Below are 27,541 nucleotides of genomic sequence, written 5' to 3' on the forward strand. Positions count from 1 at the left end.
ATAGGTAAGAAAATTAAGTCTCAAAGAAGTTAAGCAATTTGTCCAAGGCCACAACCAATAAGCCAAGTAGCTAATATTTTAATCAATTTGCAATTTGACTTGAATCCATACTTTGAACTATAGTAATTAAAAACAAGGTGTGTTTTTTTTTGTTTTTTCTTCTTTTAGACACTGCAAATTAATTATTTAATTTCTAGGTAAAATTAGTTGCTATTTTAATTAGGACCATTTTTTCCATTATATTTCTAACTTGTTACTGGGTGTATAAAAGAAAACTACTTATTTTATAATATTAACTTTGAAAGGTGTCCACCTTGCAGAATTCTCTTATTGTCCCTAATAATTTTTCAGTAAGTCCTAAAAAGTCTCCAAATATACAATCATATCACAGGCAAATATTTATAACTTCAATGTCTGTTCCAATATTTTTATCTCTCAATGTCTAAATGAATCAATTTTGCATGCCTTAATAATGGCATATTACACTTCTGATGTGCTACTAGAATCCATTTGTAATATTTACTTTATCACCATTGCCTAAGTGAAATTACTCTGTTTTCCTCTGTATTTCAGTTTAGCATCAAAATGATCTTATCCTTTAGGATTAAAAGAATTCACCCATGAAACTATCTGGATTTAGTACTTTTTGACACTCAATTTCTCCTTCCACACTTAGTGTCTGTTTAGATCCTCTCTCCGCTGGATTTATTTTTAATGGTACTGGGCAATTCTCTTAACTTGCATACAAACTGCAATAATTTTGTCTCACTAAAAAGGAAAAATATGAACAAACATATAAATCAACATTATTGGAAAACACTCCCAGCCAGGATGAGTTAAATGTACAAAATTTGTAGCAAATTATTTGTATATAGTTTTTATTTAAGCCATGGGTTTTGGGGTGAAAAAAACTTTTAAATAGAGTTTTCTAAGTAGTGAATGATGCTAGGATGCTGATACTCAGACAACTGTAAGTAAAAGAGAAACGAAATCAATGCTGTGGACCATGAAATATATATATATATATATATATATATATATATATATATATATATATATGTGTGTGTTTTCTTTCTACAAGATACAGAGTGGTTTTCAATTAGGTAGTATATGTGTATGTATTAAATAGTTATAAAATGTACTCAAAAACACAACATAATTATGCACAATGCTCTTAAGTGTTACTACTCTGGTCATGTAATCTCTAAAAGTAGGCTAAATATCAGAGTTGAAAGTGGCATTGCCCTAACTTGTTCCAACATGATACACTTATAATAAATTCATAGTTATACGAACACCCCAGTAGAACTCTGCCCTTCACAAACCGGCACAAAGTAGTTAAAAGTCAAATATCACACACACTTGACTACTGATAGAAATATATATAATTTTTAAATTGCTATCATTTTTGTGTTAATTTTCCCCAACTACATACAGTAAGGCTCTAAGTACACACTGAAATCTGGAAAGACTCTGAAACCACAGTGTTGAAAAGAGGGTCAGAAGAAGGCAAAAGAAGCTTCCTTTCTATAACGTTTAATAAAACTTTAATATAAGAAACAGGATATTAAAATTTCTGAAAAGAATGAAATATGGGGAAAACAATAAGCTCACTTTTAAACATGTTATACATCAAAAGGATCCCTGGCCTTAATATTAGAATGCTAATGAGTAACCAACAAAGAGTTAATATTCGCATTACTGTTCTTTGAAAAGACTTTATAAACACTACTGAGATACAGAGATATAAACAATTAAGAAAGTTGGAAGTACTCTGATACGGTACAAACCTACCTGTGCACATGATTCTTCAGGTGTTTTGGCACTAACTGAATAAAGTGCTGGGAGATCTAGTCTGTGCACAGAGAATTTTTCTAGAGTGTGCAAAAGTGCTGGAGCAAGGTGAGAAGTTTGACCTGAGCCTCTTTCTCCAGACAGCAATAATCTTGGCCTGTAAGAGGTTGGCTGATGATATGGTGACCTGGAATACATATAAGACATGATAATTATTTCAAAACGATACACTCTGAAGATCAGTATGAAGTATTAGGTAAAATATTTACACTAAATATGTAACTCCAAATTAATAGAATTTTCTCTTTTACTTCAAGTACAGTGAATCATTTTTTCATTAATTAGCATTTTAAAATGTTGATCTCCCTGACAATTTCAATAACCATGATGTAAAAGTATAAAAACTCATTCTAAAACAAAGTAATAATACCTGGGTATTCATTCTATCATACCATACATATTACTTGGAAAACACTTCAGACACTAAGGAGACATAGCTATTAATTATTCAAAATCAAATGTTAAGAATCCCATTTCGACAAAGAAGTAGGTATATCTGAAGATTACCCAAAATGTAGGACTTTTTTTTTAATGGTTAAAATGGTAAATTTAATGTATATTTTACCACAATTTTTAAGATAGAAAATAAATGTAGGACTTTTTCAGTGGCAGCAAATTTTGGTTTGGGGCCAATACAAACTAAATGTCCACACCCTAATACATGATGTCTAAAGACCTACAATACAGAAAGCAAATTTAGGAAAATGTATTAAACCAAGCTGAACTTACACTCTCAAGATTCCACAACCCCATTAAAATGATGAATGAAACAAGTTTATCTATCATTATAGATAACATAGGAAATTTTAAGCAATGCAGTAAGAATAAAGCAAATAAAAACTGGAATAGAAAGAAATCAGGAAAACACTGTTACTTGTAAAGGATACGATTATGCACTAAAAAAATCCAAGAGAATCAACTAATTAATAACTGTCAGAATCTACCAAAAGTAACAAGTCAGAAAACAGAAACAGAAAAATCAAAACATAATAACACCATCAATAACCAAAATAAAGAAGGAAAGAAGATCCTTTCTTTTTTTAATGTTTATTTACTTATTTTGAGAGAGAGATAATAAGAGCAAGCGAGAAAGGGGGAGAGAGAATCCCAAGCAGGCTCCATGCTATTTGGTAAAGTGTGCTAGACCCAATTTTAGAACAGTTAAACCTGTTTCAATAATAAGTACCTCACATAGTTTTAGTTTTCTTAGCAATTCTATGAAACACATAGTTTCTTCTTATTAAACAGATGAAGAAACCAAGACTCAGAGAAGTTAGGTATGAGACTGTTACAAATGGGTGGTCAAAGAGTTCAAATCTCATTCAGGTCCATATAATTGCTAAGCTGAACCACCATGCTAACACGTACACTACTCTATATTGTAATATATTACAGGGGCGCCTGTGTGGCTCAGTCAATTAAGCATCCGACTCTTAATTTCGGCTCAGGTAACGATCTCACAGGTTCATGGGATCAAGCCCCACGTTGGGCTCCACGCTAAGCATGGAGCCTGCTTGGGATTCTCTCTCTTCCTTTCTCTGCCCCTCCCTCACTTGCTCGCACTCTCTCTCTCAAAATAAATTTAAAAACATTAAAAAAAATCTATTGCAAGAGCACCTGGGTGGCTTAGTCAGTTAAGTGTCCGACTTTTGGTTTTAGCTCAGGTCATGATCTCACAGTTCATTAGTACAAGCCCCACATTGGGCTGCACGCTGATGGTACAGAGCCTACCTGGGATTCTCTCTCTCCCTCTCTGTCTGCCCCTCCCCTACTCTGCCTCTCTTAAATAAACTTAAAAAAAAAAGTATTACAGAACAGAATAATAGAATATAATGTAGAATACACCAAAGAAAAGAAACAGATCAATAGAATAGGCAGCCAGGAAACAAATCATCACAGTTCAAAGAATTTCATACAAGATAATAAGCATAAAAAATAAATGGAAGGGAGATTATAAAATAAATGTTATTTTAAAATAGAGAAGAGGGGCGCCTGAGTGGCTTAGTCAGTTAAGCATCCGACTTCAGCTCAGGTCCATGATCTCATGGCTCAACGGTTCAAGCCCCAAATCTGGCTCTTTCTGACAGCTCAGAGTCTGGAGCCAGCTTTAGATTCTGTGTCTCCCTCTCTCTCTGCCCCTCCCCAACTCACACTCTGTCTCTCAAAAATAAATAAAACATTTAAAAAAAATTTTTTTAATTTTTTTAAATAGGGAAGATTCAGACCCTCATTTCACAGAACAAAATTAATTCTAACAAAGAAAAAACACAAGATTATGTATTTTTTAATTCATAATCTACAAACTTTTGTAACTCAAAAATTACAATCTGAATCAAATGGCAAACAATCAAATGAGACAAACAATCTGCCATTAACAGGAATGGTTCTTAATGTATAAAGAGCTTATGTTCAAAGTGTTTTAACAACAACAACAACAACAACAAAAAACAGCTTCATGAGCAGAGGACACAGACAATTCAAAAAGAAAATAGAAACAGATAACATTTCTTAAAATGTTCATTCATTTAATAATTGGAGAATGGTTCCTATGCTAAGTCCCTCACCCTGGGTATCTAACAATACCAGTTATCATAGAGCTCACACTTGAATGGTATGAAGTAGAAAAAGGAAATCTACAAACTAAAATAATTCAGTGTGATTAACAAGCAGCACTGTTTAAGTACAGAATGCTATGGCAGACCACAATTACAGACTCAACAAAGTCTTTCCTGGACAGTGTTACAAAAGCACAAACCCAACAGGACGGAGGCAGAAAGGACAATTCCAAGAAACAAAAATAGGATGTGCAAAGGACCAAAGGCTCCTGGCCCTTTGGAGTAATAGTTCATACAACTAGCTTCTTTTAAGGTTTTAAAGCCATGTATGTATAAAGGTTCTGTGGTTAGGGGAAAGAGAATCAGACCATGAAAACCTACAAAGGGTTTTGTAAGCCATGTTAAAAGTTTGGGACACACATTGAAGACCATGAGGAAGCATTAAGATACTTAACCAGGGGAAGTGATACAATCATATACATGTTTTAGAAGAAAATTCTATTATCACTATGCCAGGATAGGAAATGAATGAGGGCAAAACAGGAGGAAAGATGACCAGTTAGGAGTCTACAGTATCAACCCAGGCATAAGATAGTAATGACAGTCTAGACAAGAACAGTGTCAGAAGAGGTGAGAAGGAACAGCCTGAGATGAGACTTAATTACAGGACCTGGACATTGACTAGGTACAGAGTAAAGAAAGAGGAAGGAGTTGAGGAAGATGACCATTTCTAGTTGCAACATCACCTTGGGTCCATGGGAGCTCTGATACCCACTGGAAGAGAAGGGGAGACCCAGTCCAGTACATAATGAAAGATCTGTGGCACACAAAGGGTGAGAGACAGCTAGAGATGGTCTAAAGCTCAAGACCAATGTTGGCTTAAGAAAGACTTGGTAGTTGGGCTCCTGGGTGGCTAAGTCAGTTAAGCACCTAACTCCTAATTTCAGCTCAGGTCATGGGCTCACAAATGGTGAGATCCAGCCCCGCGTCAGGCTCTACGCTGGCAGTACAGAACCTGCTTGGGATTCTTTCTCCCTCTCTCTCTCTCTCTGTCCCTCTCCCACTTGTGTGTGCGCGTGTGCACTCTCTCTCTCTCTCAAAATAAATAAACATTAAAAAAAAAGAAATATCTGGGGGCGCCTGGGTGGCTCAGTCGGTTGAGTGTTTGACTTCGGCTCAGGTCATGATCTCGCAGTCTATGAGTTCGAGCCCCGCATCGGGCTCTGTGCTGACAGCTCAGAGCCTGGAACCTGCTTCGTTCGGATTCTGTCTCCCTCTTTCTCTGCCCCTCCCCCGCTCATGCTCTGTCTCTCTCTGTCAAAAAATAAATAAAGATTAAAAAAAAATTTTTTTAAAAGAAATATTTGGTAGTTACAAACAGATGAAAAAATTTTGAAAATAATGAAAAAAACATCTTTTATGAGGAAAATGTTAGATTGATATACTAAAAATAAATTTTAATACCATTAGTGAGAAGATGTTGGGAAAACTGGCTCGTGGTAATGGAAAAAAGCAAAATTTTCCAAAATTAAACTTGGCAATTATGTCACGTATATGCTGAAATGTTTACAAAGGATATTCCGCAACTCATTCTACTCCCAAGGACCCCCTACCTCTTAAGCATTCTCTAAATTTTTTTCATAGTATACATCTTCTAATATTTAATATATTACACTTATTGTTTCATAGATACTTATTAGATACACTCCATCTAACATGTAAGTTCAATAAGGGCAGGGATCTTTGTCCATTTTGTTCACAGACATATTCCAAGTACCTAGACAACATATGGCACATGATGGACACTTTGATAATGTATCTGAGCAAATATGGAAGAACAAATGAACAATTCAAACAAGCAAGAAGATATTATTTTCATCTACCTGGTTGGCAAAAATTTTAAAAGGCAAACAGTGTTCAGAAATAACAAGGTTATAGGAAAAATAACACTCTCCTACATCAGTGATAAAAATGTAAATTGGTACAACCTTTCTGAAAGTCAATTTAACAACCTGTATCAAGTTTTTAAATGTATATACGCTTGATAGAACAATCACTGTTTTTAAAATTTACCCTAAACCATCAACCAGATAGTACTAAAAATGTATACTGAGAAAGATGCCTATCCAGATCCACATATCTATCATAAAAGAAGAAAATCGGAAATTTCAATATTTATCAATAAGATTATAAAAATTACAGAACACCCAAAATATAAAATATTAAAAGAATGACATTAAACATATACTAGCATGAAATAATGTTCCCAACATAGTGGATAAAAAAGCAAGTTATGTTAAGAGACTTACAGGAGGATTTTAATTTATATAAAAAAAATATGTAGGTCTATCTATATGCATAGAGAGAATATGGAAGTGTGGTCGCCAAAACTTTAACAAAAATTACCTTCAACTGCTTGGGCTTTAATTTTTACTTTCTTCTTTAAGCTCTTCTTTATTACTTGAATTTTTCTACAGAGTATATCATCTTTCTAATCAGAAAAAACAAAGCTATTTTCATTTAGAAAACCTCAGAAATCTGTTTCTAATCCCCTTATGGCAGGTAATATACAGTAAGAAAGAAAACTTATTTCCATCATAAGGGTTTTCTGTCAGATTGATAGACCTTAAACATCTTGACTTCTATTTCACCTTAAATTTAAACAAAGGTTTGGGGCACCTGGGTGACTCAGTTGGTTAAACATCTGACTTTAGCTCAGGTCATAATCTTACGGTTTGTGGGTTCGAGCCTCGCGTTGGGCTCAGTGCTGACAGCTCAGAGCCTGGAGCCTGCTTCGGATTCTTTGTCTCCCTCTCTCTCTTCCCTTCCCTTGCTTGTGCTCTGTCTCTCAAAAATGAATAAATGTTAAAGAACATTTTTTTTTAATCTAAATAAAGGTTTCAACATTGTTTTAGGAAACTATTCCCGGAAACAGAAACCCACCAGCAATGCCCAAGCTAGTGTTACTGGAGACCAGTGTTAAAATCATGCTTTCTACTTGTCTAGCACTTTTTCTGTATTGACCTGGCATGCTAACAAGCATTCAGACAGAAGGCCAAACCAAACCAACAACAACAAAAATGTACAGCCCTTACCAAAAGCTTATATTCTAAAGTATATGCTTCTTGGAAAGTGTGAAAATTGTATTGTCCAACCTACCCAAAAAAGCAATACAATTCCCTACCTACCTATTAAGCTCAGAAATCAATTTAGAAATCACATACAGTAATAGAAAAAAATAGGATCCTAGGAAACAAACAGTACAGAGTCTCGCTCTGCTACCTACTATCAGCTTAATCATGGGTGATTTACTTATTTTTCATTGTGGTTCAGTTTCCTAATCTATAAAACAATGATACCACAAATGCTATATGATTGCTGAGAGGCCTATTTGTATTGCTACATATAAAACCTCAAGCTTTATATACCTACCACATGTTTAGTTTGTAATGAACATCAGATACGAACTCCTAACCCTTTATACTCAGAAAGACAGCAAATATCACCATTTCTTCTGTCAAGCCTACCTGAACTTCCCAATGGAAACTTCTAGTTCTTCTAACACATCACTTCAGCCATATCACAACGTCTGTCACCTTCAATAACAAGAACTTCTCCAGAGTAAGACCTACTTTGTATCTTATTCATAAGCATGAATATGTTTTCAGCACCTAGTACAGTGCCTGGCATAAACACACAAAAACTGGCTAGGTGAGTAAAGAAATAAATGGATGGAATTTATCAAAACATCTAAAACAAAACAAGCTTATTTCTAGGATACAGCTGGCTTCCTACTAAATAAAGATCATATCATGAACTAGAAAAGTTTACCTAAAGAAGCTAAAATTCAGCCAATTCCTTCAAAAAGATTTAAACCAAATTAAAAAAGCCATACCAGTGATACGCATTAAATCAATGACAGAGAATGTTAATAAAAAGTCAACCTCAAAACTGCACATGAAGTTTTCTAATATCAAAATCTATTTCTATATTACTTAACTAACAACAGAACTATCTCATAAAATTGAAACAAGTCTTGATAGTTTCCTAGCTCCTATCATATATTTCAAATACAAACAGGTAAAACTGTCAAAACAAATCACACACTCATACACATGCATATAGGGTAGCCAGGTAATAGAAAAAAAAAAATGATTGTTTGGTTTTCCCTTAGCCATCAATAAAACAGATTTGAGAAATTACTGAAAAAGTCCCCCAAAAAATGTCCCTAAGGACATAAAGATCCAGAACAGAAGAAAAGTTACTAATAAAAGAGCTTGCTGCTAAAGAACAAAAGAAAAAAGAGTAAATGAAAATAACTTAGTCTCATTTTAAAAAATAAAAAGAAAGTTATCAATGCAAATAATCAAATTAACATTTTACTGTAATCTACATAAGAGAAACTTCAAGTTGGAAGATTTAAATCTGTTCAGAATAGATTTGAAAAAATTACTTAAAAGTATAATCAATCTAGCCTTTTCTAATAAAAGTGCTATTATAGACCTGCCTGGCAGAAACATTATGATCCTATAACATTCATGCTAATTATGTAAATGAAGCTGCTACTATTTGAAAACTATTTGGTCTCTTAATTTAAAATTACATTAGCACTACTCCTGAAACCATTATTACACTATATGTTAACTAACTTGAATTTAAATTTAAAAAAATTACATTAGCATTAAAATTGTTTACCCAATAAAAAGTGCATAATGAAAGCTGCTTTAACACGGATAAAGGTAAATGTAAATAGAAAACCCATAAAATCTAAATCAGAGAAGTGTAAACTAATGAAGTTTTGAAGAACCAGAAAGTTATCTGTTTATCTGTTTACTAAGAGATTTCTAATTCAGAATCTCTTTAGTACTCTTAGAATCCCTAAATTATCATCTCACACTACAAATTAAAATATTCCAGATCACGGTTAATATTTCATTTGTGAGCATTTTAGTTCAAAATAAAAGACATAAAATCGGGGACATTCCTTCCACTCTGGGAAGGAAGGAAGGAAGGAAGGAAGGAAGGAAGGAAGGAAGGAAAAGAAAAAAGGGGAGGGGAGTGGAGGGAAAAGGGAAAGGGAAGGGAAAGGAAAGGAAAGGAAAGGGAAAAGGAAAGGGAAAAGGAAAAGGAAAAGAGGAGAGAGAAAGAGAAAGAAAGGGAGGGAAGAGCAAGAAAGAATGAAAAAAGGAAAGAGGGGAAAAAGAAAGAAAAAGAAAGAGAAAGGAAGAAATCACACAATCAGCTTAGAAAAAATCATCTTTAGTTGACCAATACACCACTTTATTACCACAGAAGAAAAGCATACACAGTAAAAATGTTCCTGAATTATATCCAAATGACAGAAAAAAAACAGTCTTCAAAGTTACAACCATAAGTAATAATATACCATAATTCTAACCATAAAGTGGTAAATATTACTCTAAATTTTTAAAAAATTGGTATGTTACTTACATTGTAAAATGAAGGTAGGGTTTATGTATAGCAGCAGCTGATGACTGTTTCTTTGGTGATCCTGAGTGACAACTGGTCTCAAAAATTGATAAAGCATTCTCATCTTCACTATCATCTAAAATCAGAGTTTCTATATCTATTCCAAATAAAAAAAAAAAATCCAAAGATTATGAGACTTACAAAGTCATTTAATATTAGTGCCCCTCCAAAGCTAAGGACAACAGGTTTAAAAATCATGTACCATTAACAAGTTACCTATCAAATACAAATCAACCAAGCAAATTGACAAACTGCAGTCTTTTTTAATAATTTGGCTCAGTAGGTTAAGCATCCGACTCTCAATTTCAGCTCAGGTCATCATCTCCCAGTTCCTGGGATCAAGCCCTGCCTCAGGCTCAGAGCTGATGGTGCAGAACGTGCTTGGGATTCTTTCTCTCCCTCTCTCTTTCTCTCTGCCCTTGACTGCTTGTGCATACCTGCACACACACCCATGAGCTCTCTCAAATAAATAAACTTAAAAAAAATTGGGAGAAAGATACATATCCTCAGTTATGAAAATCAGAGAAAAGAAATGTTCAATTCGCAGCAGAGTACCTAGTTCAGACATAATAAAATATTTAACCTCCTATTTGACAAACTTAAGAAATCAAGTAATTCATGTGATATTTCATGAGAATCTATCCTTGAAAAATATAGTTTTTGAAAAATATAAATTATAAAGACAGCAAGATGCGTTGAATGTTGATGATTTTACTATATATAATATTTTTTATGTTAGTATAATTAATTGAACAATTTTCTGGTGCAGACTACCTGCCAAATAAGGTACTAAAAACTGGGAAAATTAAGATAATTAAAACTTATTACTTTGGGGACATCTGGGTGGCTCAGCTGGTTAAGCATCCAACTCTTCATATTGGCTCAGGCCATGATCTCAGAGTTTGTGAGACAGAGCCCTGCATTGGGCTCTGCACTGACAGCATGCAGGCTGCTTGGGATTCTCTCTGCCAGCACCACCCCACCCCCCCCCCCCACCCCAGCCCCCCACCCCCGCCCCACTGTTCCTTGCACTTGCTCTGTCTCTCTCAAAATAAACAGACATTAAAAAAATTTTTTTAAAAAGCATATTGCTTTCTCTTCAAAGTTCACAGGACTTACTTTGGTTAGTATATGAACCTAAAGTTTCCCTGTAAATGAATGACTTGTTTTTTTTTATGTTTGTTTATTTTGAAAGAGAAAGAGACAGAGTGAGTTGGGAGGGGCAGACAGAGGGAGAGAGAGAGAGGATGCCAAGCAGGCTTTTGCTGCCAGCACAGAGCCCAATGCAGGGCACAAACCCACAAAACCTTGAGATCATGACCTGAGCTGAAACCAAGAGTCAGATGCTCAATCGACTAAGCCACCCAGGCGCCCCTTAATGAATTTTCAAAGGTAACTTCCTATTTGTATCTCAGGTCCAATCTTGAGGCTAGAATTCAAGACCTTATACAACCAGGTTCTGATTTACTCCCTTACTAATGATTTACACTCCATTTGCACTGCACACTGCAGAATGCACTGCCAAGAACAACAAAATATATTTGATGAGTTGAATCCAGAGGGACATTATAAGCCACATAGTTAAGAACACAGGTTCTGGAGTTAGGTGCCCTAGGTTTGAGTAAGCCCTGGAACTTACTGAATGACCCTAAATAAGTGAATACATCCCTAAGTCTTCCAGTCTCCTCCTTTACAGTATAAAAGTACCTGCCCCACTGGACTGTTCTGGGGGTTAATAAGTGACAATTTATGTAAGGGCTTTATAATAAATTAAATACAGGGGTGCTGGCTGGCTCAGTCGGTAGAACATGTGACTCCTGATCTCGGGGGTTTTAAATTCGAGCCCTGTTGGGTATAGAGATTATTTAAAAATAAAGTCTTGGAGCACCTGGGTGGCTCAGTCAGTTAAGCATCCAACTTTGGCTGTTACGATCTTACAGTTCGTGAGTCCGAGCCCCACATCAGGCTCTGTGCTGACAGCTCAGAGCCTGGAGCCTATTTTGGATTCTGTGTCTCCCTCTCTCTCTGGCCCTCCCCTGCAAGCTCTCTGTCTGTCCTCTCTCAAAAATAAATAAACATTAAAAAATATTTTTTAATAGTCTTTAAATTAATTAATTAAATGTAAGCCATCATTATTATAGTCAACTTTTCTAAAGAGAGTAACACTTCTATGTTTAGAATCTCCCAAGCAATAACAAATAGAACATTCATTCTTTCTTTTTATAAGCATTCACTAGGCAACTACCATATGCTAGGCAATATGCCAGGCCTGGAATATATCCTGGTGAGTGAAATAGAGACATTTTCTATATTCATGGCAAATATAAAAGAATAACATATAAATAACCTTATGACGAAACTCAGAATTTATTTATGCCTATACTTGTTTCATTTTAACAATATGAAAAAGTAATTTATAGTACCTTCTTTCTTGTCACTCTGGCTAATTTCAGCATGAGGAAACACTTTTTGCAAGACTGCTAGGATGTTGTTGAAGCTTCTTTCCAGTAGCGGCTTTATGATGGGGGATAGTGCGTGTCCCGAAGACATGACAGCACGTTGAGAAGCAGGCACAATATTCTGCATTGCATGGTAAAAATCTTGGGCATTGAGCACTATTGAGGAAACATCTAGCTGCAGTTTATGACTGCTAGCATAGATCTGGGGATAACGCCTCCGCAGGGCAATGAGGGCAGCTTCAGTGCACAGGGCCTTGATATCAGCTCCACAATAGCCTAATGCACAAAAGGAAAAGAATAACAAAGGTAATAAGTTCATTCTTACAGTACCAACTATAGTTTGCAAATATATACATCTTTATTAATGTATATATTAAGAAATAATACTAAATCAATAATTATAGGCAATTTTGTTAGCAAAAACTGACCATTTAAATCACCTAATAAAATTACTCAGTAATAAAAGTATTCTGAATATTTTCATTAACAAAACATGAACTAATGATATTATAAGAAGCCATGTACTTTGTGCCAAAAACACTGATTATAATGTACAATTTTCTTCAGGAAAGGTGTTTAAAGAGTAAGTTTCATATCAATCTTTCATCAGTATTCCCAATTATCAGTTTAGTCCTCAAGATATTACACTTACCTGTAAATTTTTCTAATATCATTAATTTGCAAACACATATAAGGGAGCAGTACAAAGCAGAATATATGCAGAAATCTCAAAAACAGAGTCATTCTACTACCAACTTTGAGTGCCAACCACAAATTTATATGTAATTACCTGAAAAATTATACTTTAAAGTTGTCACCATCTATCATAATTTCAAAGGTATTAAAGGGAATAAGAATCCATTAAATTTCCATATTAATTTCCTTTTTATATATGTTTAAAACAATGGATAATCTAGTTCTAAAGTCTATACAAACACAGTGTATTACATTACCCATTACTCATATGTAACTAATTATTGTAGTTAACAGATCAAGCCCCCAGGGCTTTGAAGTCATTTCACTCATTTAAGCAACAAATACATACAAAAACACAAATAAACTCTTAGGTCTTAACCACAAAAATGAAGAAAAACTCAAACCAGCTATGTTGTTTTTATATCAGCAATTAAACTTGCATTTGGTCACTTTTATCAGTTATGCCAGCAGAGGGAACTACTTGAATCAGTTTTAAAACTAAACGCTATGCTCTTCAAAGAGTGGCATCGAGCTTATTTATCTTTTTATTCCAGGCAATGACCTTGTGGAACACTTGAATAATGAAATAAAAATGGTGATTAGGAAAACTATGAGCAGAAAAGAAACAGCCCCAGACTAACTGGCAGAAAAAGAACATTAAGGCACAAAATCAGATAAAGCAAACTGTAAGTAACTCACACATCTATAATGAAATGTACCTCTACTGTTAGTAGGGCAATCCTGTTCATCAAGTCCCACAAATAACAGAAAAATCCTCTTTGCTCCCTTTCTTCCATAACATGTACCACCGTATCATTTACCTATTATGTTTATTGTCTGCCTACCGCCAACTAGAATGTGAGTTTTGTGAGTGTACGCATATTCATCAGTTTCGTTCACTAACATATCTCATATACTGAAAATAATACCTGGCCTAGCATTCAGTAGATATCCAATAAATATTTCTTGAGTGAAAGAATGAATAAAAAAAGAAAGGCGAGGGGCGCCTGGGTGGCGCAGTCGGTTAAGCGTCCGACTTCAGCCAGGTCACGATCTCGCGGTCTGTGAGTTCGAGCCCCGCGTCAGGCTCTGGGCTGATGGCTCGGAGCCTGGAGCCTGTTTCCGATTCTGTGTCTCCCTCTCTCTCTGCCCCTCCCCTGTTCATGCTCTGTCTCTCTCTGTCCCAAAAAAAAATAAATAAAAAAAAAAAAAAAAAAAAGAAAGGCGTAACTCCAGGGTTATAGTTTGGTTAGTTAAGACTATAACGTTACCACATAGGATCATAAAAAGTGGAGGAATTGTATCTACTAGATTTTTCATCTTTTTTGAAGATGTCTAAATTCTTTAATCATTAATGAAAAATAAAAATTTCAATGAAAATTATGAAAAAACATAGAAAAATATTGCATTCTTCAAGAAATATTTATTCAGTTAAGGGAAAATTTAGTATGACTGTTAAGAATCTAATTCAGAAAACTATAAGCAGATTAAGCACTAACACTGTCCCATGACAGCAATCAATCTACCAAATAATTCTTCAAACTACAAATAGTCTTTCATTTTATATTCTATTTCTCTATGAATAAACCTGGAAAAAAAGGTACATTTTCCTATGCCATATATATATCGTAGCCATATTAGTTTAATAAAATGCCAGCTCAATTAAAAACAATTAATCAAATAAACCATTTCAGAACACGTAAAAAATAAACTACCATCTTCAAACAACATAAACAACTACATTTCTTTTTCTTCTTTAAAAGCGTATACACAGCTGGAGAATATATTATATGATCCTATTTCTAAGAGCAAAAGCCTAAATTTAAAAAAAACAAGCTCAGAAACAATGCAAAACAGAAAAAAAAAAAAAAAAACATTAAAAGGTATTCTATATAAGTGGTGCCCATAACATTTATGTTTGACATAATGTCAGCAACATACATAATAGTAATGCGCTGTTCATTTTCTCTTAATCTACTAAAGATAATTTAAAAGTTTCTCACAATAGATCCCATTTAAAGAAATAAATTTTCACTTGGATTATCATAATCAATAGACTAAAAGAATGGATTTATCTTCATTACATTTGCCCGTGAATGAGAATTATTCGTTTATATCTGGGGTTCTCAGTCTTGGCTACTCAACAATGAAACTGCAACACCAGATTCCCAACAAACCTAGTGAATCAGAATCTCTGGCAGTTTAATATCATAAATGTATATTTTGAGAAAGCTTTACAAGTGATTCTCATATACGAAAGAAAACACCGAGAACTACTTGATTAATAATATACTTCCTTTACTAGACTCTAAAACAATTAAAATTACATGAAAACCATGGCTAAAAAGTTATATTTAGTATCATGTGTCCTGGTTTAGGCCTCTTGTCTTATCATAATTAACAGTATATTTTTTCACTTTCTAAAAGGTCCTGATTTAGAAAACTAGATGTAGGTAATATGATCATCCTAGATATACAGAAAACACACTACAGCCTTTTGAAAGTTAAAAGCTGACGTTAAAGAAAATACCAACATCCCTTTCATAAGAATTCCATAATCATATTAATTCTACCATTACAATTCTAATACTAATGAACACACACAAATATCTAGATACCAAGGAAAAAGCATTCCTTTTTTTTTTAAAGTAAGCTCTATGCCCAATGTGGGGGCTTGAACTTAAGAGCCAAAATCAAGAGTCTCATGCGCTAACAACTGAGCCAGCGAGGCACCCCAAGAAAAAGCATTCTTAAATATTGCCACTGAAATGGAATTTGTCTGAAAAACTAAAAATACAAGCTATTAAATAGGTTATAGACTAGACAAGGGTAATAATAAAATTTTAGGAAGTTACTGTTTAAGTAAAACATCAAACATAACAAAGGTCCACAAGATAGACCCCTCACTGATAAACTTTCATTGTTTTGGCCCTCTCAGTGAAAATAAATAGAGAAATATGATTAGGTTTGAGGTCCCCATAACCTTAAGCTCCTACTATTCATGCATGTGATCTGGACACCGAAATTATGTGAGGACTACTTTAAAAAAATCACACCTATTATGCATGCAAACACCTCCAAGTACTTGGGAATTTATTTCAAGGTAAAAGTTACCAAATCCATAACCTCTACAAGAGGTCAGTTGTCTCTACAGTTTTTCATCAAGACTACATACTCTTTTTGTTAGGCCTATATTTTACTGGACTTAACCCATACATGTCAAAACATGTTTGGGATACAGAAAACGCTAAGTTCATAATGAATTTAAAACTTATTACTATTCTGTTCCTGTTTGAAGACCTGCATTTTTTTATGTAAAACTGGCTTCTTAAATGGAATAAATGTCAAAATCAAAAACAGAAGTCATTTAATTATAATGGATTTTTATGTCACTCTCCAGGAAGAAAATGGTGTATATCCATAAAAGCAGATTCTTCTAAACAACCACCACCGCCACCACCATCCCCAAAAGGCAAGAGAAATTTTTTAGTCCTATAAGAAATTATGTCTCAAAAATGTTTAAACTTAAGAAACTGACTTTTAAAGCTAAAATAAATCACTTGGAATAATGAGTGTGGAATAATAAAATATTATTATTTTATTATTATTATAAAATAATAAAAAAATGAGTGGAATAATAAAATAATCACTTGGAATAATAAAAGTTGTGACCTTTGGAAATGAAAAGGGAAACTGGGATTCTAATATTTAGGATGAGGAACTAGAGTGTAATCTTTCAGATGGTAAATAGGGTAATAGCAAGTAATTTTAAAATACCTATCTTTTAGGGAATTTCCAAAATTATTTGAAGACTTCTGCTTATTTCAGTTAAGGATATTCTGTGACAGATTCACAGAAGAATCCACAAAGATTTCCCAGTCTGATCCGTACTCTAATAAAATAATATCCTAAAAGTAGCAGGAAATAAAAGGGGGCAAATTTCAAAAAGGGAAAAGACTGGATTTTGTACCAAATACCACCCTCTCCCATAAAGCAGCACAAGGCTTTGCAAAGGTCAAGCCAAATTTACATGAAATGGGTTTGGCGCATGCTCTCTTATACCAGGCAAAGCTTAAACTGGAGTAGTGCTGGAGAGATTTACGTTTTCTCCTCACCAGAAGATGTCGAGGTCTTTGTGGTTCAAAAGTTGAGGTATGCTGCTTCGGAGATGGAGGTCCCTGTGGATGAAGAGGATAATTCGGATGTAGCTAACTGAATGGACTAATGTTCTATTTAAGTTTTAATATTTGATGGTGGATCACAATGATTTTTTAACTAAGTTACTCTTTCTGGTTTTGGTAACTTTAAAGTTTTCCCAAGTAGACTGCTGATAGTTAGTGAACTTATTTGGGGGTTTTTTCATAATGCTTAAAAAATTCATGGAGAAAGATTTTTTAATTTTTGTTTGTGAGAGAATAAGAAGAAAATAGACAAAAGACAGAAAAAGAATGAAGGGGAAATACCGGGGTGTATATTCAGTTGTTTAATACTGTATTCAGTTTTATTTCAGACCTAATTAGAGCCAAAACCCTGAATTCCAAAACCCTTGAATTCCATCTCCTATGTAATGATCATGTATGTACATAAAATACTCTCACTATATCCTTTTAGGACAGTTGTATTCATTCACTCTGTGGGGAGGATCTTCCACTCTGTGAATAATATAACATTAAATTGGACAGTTTTGTATTTTGAGAAATACTAGCAGATGCCAGTAAGTATTTTCTTTGAAGACTCCTCTCACTCAACTTCTTTCTAGACCACAGGCATGAAGATGAGCCCATCAGGTAATCAATCTGCAAAGTAAAAGACTGTAGTCCTGCCTTTGACATGGACCTTTATGTCTCAAGGTTAAGCTTATTTTTCTTAGTAAAATTTCTGAGAGAGAACAATTCCTAAAAGGACACAATGCAGTAATATCATGGAAATCCAGCACTCAATGAAAACATATTACTACTAGCTTTGTTAATAATCAAACACCTAATGGCAGCTAAAATTGTAATTAAGAAGTGTTCAAACTTCAGGTGAAATGTTCAAAATAAGTGTTACATTTAAAGGCAAAGTCAGCCATCTATTGCACACAGACATAACTATATTCATTCGCATTCCAAACATAAAGGGAAAGGGCCAGCAGAACAAACAGTAACAATGAAAGAATTCAAATAATAGCACTCACCAACACATTTTTCGGCCAATTCACCTAAAAAAGCATCTGATAATTTTGGATTCCAATCCCTGGTATGGATCTGTAAAATGTGTTTTCTTGCCTAAGAAAAACAGTACAAATAAATAAAATATCACCAACCTCTCAAGTGTATTAGCTGGAACAAATTTATGCACTAACCATACCCCAGAAAAACAACTGTTGTTTTTTGGGTTTTTTTTTTTAAGTTTATTTATTTATTTATTTTGAAAAGGGGGAGAGAGGACTTGCAGGTGGTTTGCAGGGGGAGAGGGGGACTGACAGGGACACAGGGAGAGGGAGGAAGAAGGAGGGAGAGGGAGAGGGGGAGAGAGACAGAGAGAGAGAGAGAGAGAGAGAGAGAGAGAGAGAGAGAAAGAGAGAGAGAGAATATGAATGAATGAATCCCCAGCAGGCTCCACACTGCCAGCCTAAAGGCTGAAGCGGGGCTCAATCCCATGAACCGTAGAGATCACCACTTGAGCTGGTATCAAGAGTCAGACACTTAACCAACTGAGCCACCCAGGCGCTCCAGCAACTATTTATTTTAAAAGACATTTCAATACCATGACATCCACGTCAGCTCTAATTTTCCATAATAACAATACAATAATATGTGGTAGAGATCATGTCTCTGTTTAACAAACCAAGATATTTAATATTCTGAGAGGTGAAGGAATCGATTAGTGGCACATGTGACTAAGTGACTGATCTTGACTCATCTAGGACTAGATTCAAAACTAAGTTTCAATATTTTACATCAGATCATTTTTACCATCTAAATACATATAAAAAACACTTTAATGTATTATAACATTTACAATCTTTTACTGAAATATAATTATAATTGTACAGTGTTGTAATAGTTTAAAATGTACAACATAATGATTCAACAATTGCATACGTTACTCAGAGCTAACTTATTTTTGTTTTTCGTTTTTTGGTTTGTTTTTTCTTTTTAGGTAGGCTCTATGCCCAACATGGGGCTTGAACTCACAACCCTGAGATCAAGAGTCACAAGCTCTACTGACTGAGCCAGCTAGGCACCCCAGTCAGGGATAACTTTGAAACTACAGATTCAGATTTCACAGAACGTTTGGTTCTATCACATGCATGAGGTATTATGACTGCCAATGAAGTAAACAACAATTTAAAACTTGAAAAAAAGTTTTCAATTGAAAAAGTTTTCAATGAACTAAAGAAATATAATGCATATCATTATCTTGTAGGTTAGTTGATATTTTGGCATTTAATATATAACAAGGTAGTATTTCAGTAAATATTAATATAATTCATTTTAAAAAGTCAAATGTTTGAGCAATTCTACCTTGATTTTTTTTTTCAAAATAGCATTCTCTACCTTAAATCTGACTATATAGTACAATCAAAATTTTAACATCTTGGTTTCAAATTAAATGAAATGTCTTCTTCTTCCACAGTCAAAAAGAAACTGAAGTAGTAAGAATCCATAATCAGCTGATATTACCATCATGAAGAGGCATATCAGAATTTTACTTTCACATTTGCCTTCTTTCAAGGAAAAAACAACACTTTGTAAAACTTGAATACACTTGTTCCTTCAACACTGCTACTTGAGCTTCTTAAAGACTATGAAAAAGCAAATTATAACCAAGAGGATAATTTTATTGGCTTGATGAGGAATTTGGGGTCCAGCACCAGAACAAGAAGGACTTCAAAGTCATCAAGCTAAGTTGATGGTCACCTGGGTTGCTCAGTCAGTTAAGCATCCGACTCTTGGTTTCAGCTCAGGTCATGAACTCCTGGTTTGTGGGATTGAGCCCCGCATAGGGCTGATAGCACAGGGCCTGCTTGGAATTCTCTCTCCTCTCTCTCTCTCTGACCCTCCCCCTCCTCTCTCTCTCTAAATAAATAAATAAATAGATAGATAAATAAATAAATAAATAAATACACATTAAAATTTTGTTTAAAAAGTTGATAAAAGGGGCGCCTGGGTGGCTCAGATGGTTGAGCAGCCGACTTCAGCTCAGGTCATGATCTCACGGTCCATGAGCTCAAGGCCCACATTGGGCTCCGTGCTGAAAGCTCAGAGCCTGGGGTCTGCTTCAGATTCTGTGTCTCCCTCTCTCTCTCTCTCTACCCCTCGCCCACTCATGCTCTGTCTCTCTTTCTCAAAAATAAACATTAAAAAAATTTTTTTAAATAAATGAAAAATAAAAAGTTGGTAAAATTTGATATCACTCGCTATTGCTCTAATTCCAAGTTCTAAGTTAGGTGTTCAGCTACCAAAATTAAAGCAATGATGTGACATTTATTTTCTTCGAACTCAAAGTATCTGCCTGAATAGATACCAAAAAAAGTATAAAATCAAGATCCAAAAAGAATGTCATCCTGAGAGCTTATATTCTCTAGAAGATGACATCAAGAATCTATTTTACCTCATTAGCAGCATAGGTACCACTTAGTGAAGACCTTCATAGAATGAGAAGCACATCAAAAAAACAAATTTAAGGGGTGCCTGGGTGGCTCAGTTGGTTAAGCATCTGACTTCGGCTCAGGTCATGATCTCACAGTTTGTGAGTTCGAGCCCTGCGTCAGGCTCTGTGCTGACAGCTCAAAGCCTGGAGCCTGCTTCAGACTCTGTGTCTCCCTCTCTCTCTGACCCTTCCCTGCTCACACTCTGTCTGTCTCTCGGTCCCTGTCTCCCAAAAATAAACAAACATTAAAAAAAAAAATTAAGCTGGAAGATACCTTGAAAAATATCTATTCTTACCCTGTCATTTTACAAAATAAGTAAAGATTTAGAGAAATGAAATTAATTACTTAAGGTCAAAAGTTATTGTCAGGTCGCTAAAACATTTAGTGCCTTGCTCTTTCTCTATATAATCAACCAGAGTCTCCATTCTTTATCATAAAAACAAGAAATAGAAGATGAAATTAACTAAATTAGAAATGCTTCATTATGCACTTTAACTCTCTCCCCCTCCGTATATATAAGTTATATGGCTTCCCCTACTAGAAAGTAGCTTCCTCTACTATTAAAAAGTCAAAGTCAGGGGCGCCTGTCAACTGAGCATCCAACTCTTGATTTTAGCTCAGGTCGTGATCCCAGGGTCATGGGACTGAGCCCCACGTCAGGCTCTGCACTGGGCATGGAGCCTGCTTGGGATTTCTCTCTGTCTTTCTTTCCCTCCCTTCTTCCCTCCCTCTCTCTCTCTCTTCCTCTACCCTTCTCCTGCTTGCACATACACATGTGCTCCATCTCTCTCTCCCTCTCTCTCTCTCAAATTAAAAAAGAAAGATTCAAAGCCATATTCAAGCTCTTATTTTTCAGGATTCATAAATACCCACATAACACATAACAATAATCATTAAGTGTTGGTGGTAATAAAAAGAAACAAAAGAAATTAAAAAGCATCACTGCTTCAAGAAGATATGTGTTATTTTTTGCTAATAAAGGGTTAACAAAATTAGTAAAATTTGGAAGAACCAGAGAGCTTACTTTTACTTTTTTTTTTTTTTATAATAGTTGGTCAAACAACAGGGGTCATGATATTCCACCGCTCAAACTACAGGACTAACATGAGACATTGACTGGTTATTGCTTTAAACTAACGGCCAAATGGAACCTTAACACTCCTCTCAATCCTTCCCTAAGCCATTCATTAGGCCTATCTCCTAGCAGACTAGTTCAGTTTCTCTGTCTGCACACTCAGCGTCTCATTCAGACCTTGCTTGCTAAGTCACTAAGAAAACCGAAGCAGTCAAAATAGAAGTTCCAAAGACTCTCCACAGCAACTGGATCCACCTGTCAGCATATGTACCCATAATATTCTGTCTTCTCCCTAGTATCAGAGACGAACTATCTAAATCCTATGTAAAGTCATTCTCACCACTCGTATAGTAAATACTATCCCCCCTCTTGCCTATTAAGGACACACTATGGTAATTCTTTCTCAATTTCATCACCAAAATTTCCTTCTCTACGGAATAACTGTCTCAGCTTTTTTAAGAACATAGGTTCTCTTGCCTCCAATCCCCTCAACATCTATCACCTTACCTCAATCCTTTGTATCCTTGTGCAGCAAAACTCTTTGAAAGACTTACCTTCATTAACTGTCTCCAGTTCCTCCCCTCCTGTTCTCTCTTAAGCTAACCATACTCCAGACAAACTTTTTTGCACCCACCACTAAATCAACTTGCTCCCATCAGGTTCACCAATGACCGGCATAATGATAAATACAATGGCCAATTTTCTGTCCTCATCTGAGTTAATTTAGCAACATCTGACAAAGTTAGTCATATACTCATTGTTACACTTCTTCACTTGGCTTCCAGAATCCACTTACATAGTTTTCCTCTTACCTTACTGACTGTTCCCTAGGACAGAGGATTTGATAATCTCATCTAATCTTGATAATCTCATGACTTTATTATCTAAGCAAAAAAAAAAAGCTACTTCAGGCCTTTTCCATAGACACAGTCCAAGAAAAATAATCTTAGGTTTAGGTCTCAAAGCAGTTTCCTTGAAACGTAGACAGTTAAAATAACATGGAAAACTATGTTGAGATCCATGCCGTACAATATGGTAAGCCACTAACCACAAATGCTATTTTATTTAAATATTTAAAGAAAATTTAAAATCAGTTCCTTAGTCACACAAGTGACATTTAAAGAGCTCAAGAGCCACATGTGGCTAGTGGCTACCATACTGGACACTGCTTAATGGACAATGCAAACACAGAACATTTCAATCATTAGAGAAAATTCAATTGGACAGTGCTGTTTTAGACCTTGTTTATTGTTTTTGTGTGGATCATACATTAATTGTGAGGATTGTGAACGGCATACATGACTGAGGTCCACATGACTAGGGCGATATAGAAGATAATCATTTAATTCAGATAATGGCTTTCCTGTGCTAAAATGAACACAGACTGTGTCTCTTAGAACTAAACACACTCTCCTCGTATGCTAGACCCTAAAAGATGTGCTTGGACTGAAGTTGTCCCAAACAAAGATAACTGGTGCTTCCCCGTGCTGAAATAGACTGTTCCCACTTCTACCCTTGTCCCCACAACAAAGCACACCTCTACACATTGATACAGTCCTGGAAGCTGCACTTGGGTAATGAAAATGCTGTATATTCTATGTTTCCTATCCTGACAAAGTCAGGTAAATTCAGTACCAAAGTAAAGCCTCTAAGTTAGATAGTCCAAAACTGAGACAACTACAAATGTGGATGTGTAGACCGATTTCAAACTGAAGTATTAACTGTCCTACACAACAGCACCATTGCCTTCATTTCCCCATAATCTTCTACACTGTCCTACTAATCACAGCATTTCACATCTATGTATGTAAACCAGGCATTTTACATGAAGATCTAAATCAAAGCTATGCAACAATTACAAATGTGCATGTGTGTATATTATATATTCATAAATAGCATCTTCTTTCCTTAGGTTATATTTGTATGGATATATGTTATAAATGTTTTAATTATGCTTAAAATGTTAAATTACATAGAAAATATTGTTAAATATAGTATCTTCTCTACATATATCTCTCCCTCTCAAACTTGAGATCCTCGTGAAAAGACAAGTCAATGAATAAACTGGTCCAAACCAAGAATAATAAAAATATCAAGGAGAATTAGGGGAAAAACTTGTATAATATATTAACATTTTACACAATGACTATACATGGTGTAATTATACATTCTTTTTAAAAAAAAATACACTGAAATGAATAATTTTTGCTGCTCTAAATTAAATATGATGTTATGGTCATTTCTATGAAAATTTGCACATTGGGTTCTTATTTATAAGCTCACTAATATTCTAAAAACATTATTTTTATGGGAACAAAGCTATTTTGGCTAACTGGAGACATATAACCTGCCATCCAAGATAATTACTACAATCTGGTGAACTAAAGTAAGCATTTTAGTAACCTAATCAAAAGTTTTCCTGAATAATTATTAATAGAAATAGACTAAATTATTTAATAATTACAAGCTTTTTCTGAGAATTAACCTAAGATATTTCATAAGCACAAAATTTTTAGAAATGAAAATTCATAAAATATCACTCTCACAGTACATACATGGTTGATAAATGGATCACAAATAAATCTTAACACACTGAAAACAAAAACTTACCTTTTGATCAGGCAGGTTGAAAAGGAATTCTCGGTCAAAACGACCCGGTCTCCTGAGAGCAGGATCTATAGAATCAAGTCTGTTTGTAGCACCAATAACAACAATTTCACCCCTGTTATCTAATCCATCCATAAGAGCAAGGAGGGTTGATACTATAGAGCTGTAACAAAAGTTTCAGACAAAATGATAAATTAAAAAAAGGAAAGAAAAAAACTGTAAAAACTGCTGCTTATACTACACTTTATCAGTCTTAAATGCTAATAAAATTATAGCATGAATAAATCTTAACGCAAAATAATGCACAGAAATTATTTTTAAAAGTATTCAAACAATTCATTAATAGACACATAAAGCAAACAAAGAACAATAAAAGAGATAAGGATTCCATCAGAATTAATAATTTTTCTGCTTCAAAGGGCACTATCAAGAAAACTGAAAAGGCAACCTAAAGAATAGGAGAAAATTTTTGCAAATTATATACTTGATAAGGGTCTAAGGTCCAGAATATACAAAGAACAATTACAACTCAATAATAAAAAGAAAATTAACCCAACTTAAAAATAGTTAAAAAAGGGGTGCCTGCATGGCAGTCAGTTAAGCATCTGACTCTTGATCTCGGCTCAGGTCATGATCTCACAGTTCGTGAGTTCAGGTCCCGCATCAGGCTCTGCACTGATGTTGCAGAGCCTGCTCTCATTTCTGTCTCTGCTTCTCTCTGACCTTCCCCCACTTGTGCTCTCAATCTCTCTCTCTCTCTCAAAATAAACAAACTTAAAAAAAACTTTTTTTTAAGTCAAAAGATTTAAATAGACATTTCTCCACAGAAGATTTACAAAGGGCCCATCATTAGGGACATGCAAATCAAAACCAAATGAGGTACCACTTTGAACCCCCAGCATGATTATAATAAAAAAGACAGATAATAGTAAATGTTGGCAAGGATGGGGAGAAATTGGAACATTCACACAGTGCTTGATGGAAATGTAAAATGGTGTGCCTCCTTTGAAAAGTCTGACAGTTCCCTCAACTATTAAACATAGAGTGATCATATGATCCAGCAATGTCTAAAAAAAACTTGTACCAAAATGTTCACAGCAGTATTCATAATAACTAAGAGGCAGAAATAACTCAAATGCCCATCAACAGATAAATAAATGTGGTGTATCAATACAATAAAATAGAATTTGTCAATAAAAACAAATGAAGAACTGATAGATGCTATGATACAGATGAACCTTGACAACATTGAGTTAACTGAAAACAGCCAGTCACAAAAGTCCCCATATTGTATGATTCCATTTATATGAAATATCCAATAGGCAAATCTACAGAAATACAAAGTATATTAGTGGTTGCCTAGGTAGTTTAGTGGGGGATGAAGAGGAGATTGGAGAGTTATGGGTAAAGATTAAAAGGTTTCTTTCTTTCTGGGAAGATGAAAATGTTCTAAAATTAGTTACGGTGACAGTTACACAACTCTAGAAATATATTGAAAGCTACTGAACATGTGGTTTAAGTGACTGAACTGTATGATATATGAACAGTATCTCAATAAAGCTGTTTTTAAAAAGAAATACAGGGGTGCCTGGCTGGCTCAGTTAGTAGAGGATGTGACTCATCTTAGGGGTCATGAGTTTGAGCCTACATTGGGTATAGAGATTACTAAAAATTAGTTAATTAAAATAAATATAAAAATCTCAAAAAAAAATCTAAAAGTCTGTTTTAATATATAGCAATCTGGGGGGAGGGGTTATATCTGACAATTTATATGATGTTTAGAGTTCCTATAGAATTACATGTGCATTAGGGGTGCCTGGGTGGCTCAGTCGGTTAAGTGTCTGACTTCTGCTCAGGTCATGATCTTGCAGTTCATGGGTTCGAGCCGCGGGTTGGGCTCTGTGCTGACAGCTCAGAGCAAACAGCTCGGATTCTGTGTGTGTGTGTGTGTGTGTGTGTGTGTGTGTGTGTGTGTGTCTCTATCCCTCTCTCTCTCTCTCTCTCTCTCTCTCTCGCCCCTCCCTTGCTTGTGCTCTCTCTCCCTCAAAAATAAATGAATTAACATTAAAAAGAAAGAATTACATGTGCATTACTATTATCCTTTCAGACAATTTCTTTACAATGGCTACTATTTTAACTAAGTTCAACTCAAAATAATCTTGTGCATATTTTATAGTTTTTGAAACTATGACTTAAACATTTCTGAATAAATTTGTTACATGTCTAATTATAACAAAAATCAGTTCTAGTAACAAAGGTCTTCCTAGTGTTTCCCAACTGTTCTCATTTATATCCTTTACTCTTACTGCTAATACCTGCCAGAAATAACTTCTCCAATATGCTCAACATGTTAAAGAAATCATTCTCACTCCCAAATAAACTGTTCTAAATGTTTCTCAAAACTATAAATGGAACCAAAATGCTAGAGATCCAGTGTACATGCATATAGAGGATTTGTGCTTGTTCTTTTCTTTTTTTAATGTTTATTAATTTTTCAGAGAGAGACAGAGCCTGAACAGGAGAGGGGCAGAAAGGGAGGGAGACACAGACTCTGAAGCAGGCTCAAGGCTCTGAGCTGTCAGCACAGAGCCCGATGTGGGACTCGAACTCACAAACCCTGAGATTATGACCTGAGCTGAAGTCAGACACTTAACCTACTGAGCCACCCAGGCGCCCCTAGACTGGATAATTCTTTATTCTGAAAGACTGCCCTGTGCATTATGCAATGTTTAACAGCATCCCTGGTCTCCACCTACTATCCAGTTTTGACAATAAGACCTACCCAGGCACCCTGTGCTTGTTCTTTTCTAATTAAATAAGAGAAAATTAATGACCTAAGTATTTCACTTCAGATATAAAGAGTGCAATAAGCATCCTGAAGCCTAAGTTCATATTTATTACCTCAAATTTTTCCTTAGCACATTCCAATCACAGATAGGCATGTCAAGTGTTTAAGATTTATCAACATTTTAAGTGTTTTCTACAAGGATTTTCAGAAGACAAAGTCTTAAACATGGCCAGAAACAGAATTATAACTTAGCTTAGATTCTACCAACAGTTGTCTTCTTTAAAAAAAAAAAAATCAAATGACCAGCCCTTGGATCAAAATCCTCTAGCAACCCCTATTACGTTCAAAATAAAGTCCAAACTACTTTATACTATATTT

The 27,541-nt window shown here is 34.9% G+C and overlaps 1 protein-coding gene across 3 annotated transcripts in view; it reads right to left on the reverse strand.

Annotated features, from left to right (window-relative positions):
- Positions 1-27,541, reverse strand: part of ATAD2B (ATPase family AAA domain containing 2B) — a 165,116-nt gene that overhangs the window by 55,778 nt on the left and 81,797 nt on the right. For all 3 annotated transcript variants that reach the window (XM_078444933.2, XM_078444932.2, XM_078444934.1), the window contains 5 exons: positions 24,379-24,538; positions 18,231-18,321; positions 12,323-12,634; positions 9,861-9,996; positions 1,795-1,981 (listed from right to left, as the gene is read on the reverse strand). In XM_078444933.2, coding sequence (XP_078301059.1) covers positions 1,795-1,981; positions 9,861-9,996; positions 12,323-12,634; positions 18,231-18,321; positions 24,379-24,538 — 886 coding nt within the window. The remainder of the gene's footprint in view (positions 1-1,794; positions 1,982-9,860; positions 9,997-12,322; positions 12,635-18,230; positions 18,322-24,378; positions 24,539-27,541) is intronic.

Source organism: Panthera onca, chromosome A3 (genome assembly GCF_046562875.1).
Source record: "Panthera onca isolate mPanOnc1 chromosome A3, mPanOnc1 haplotype 2, whole genome shotgun sequence".
Classification (NCBI taxonomy): Eukaryota; Metazoa; Chordata; class Mammalia; order Carnivora; family Felidae; genus Panthera; species Panthera onca.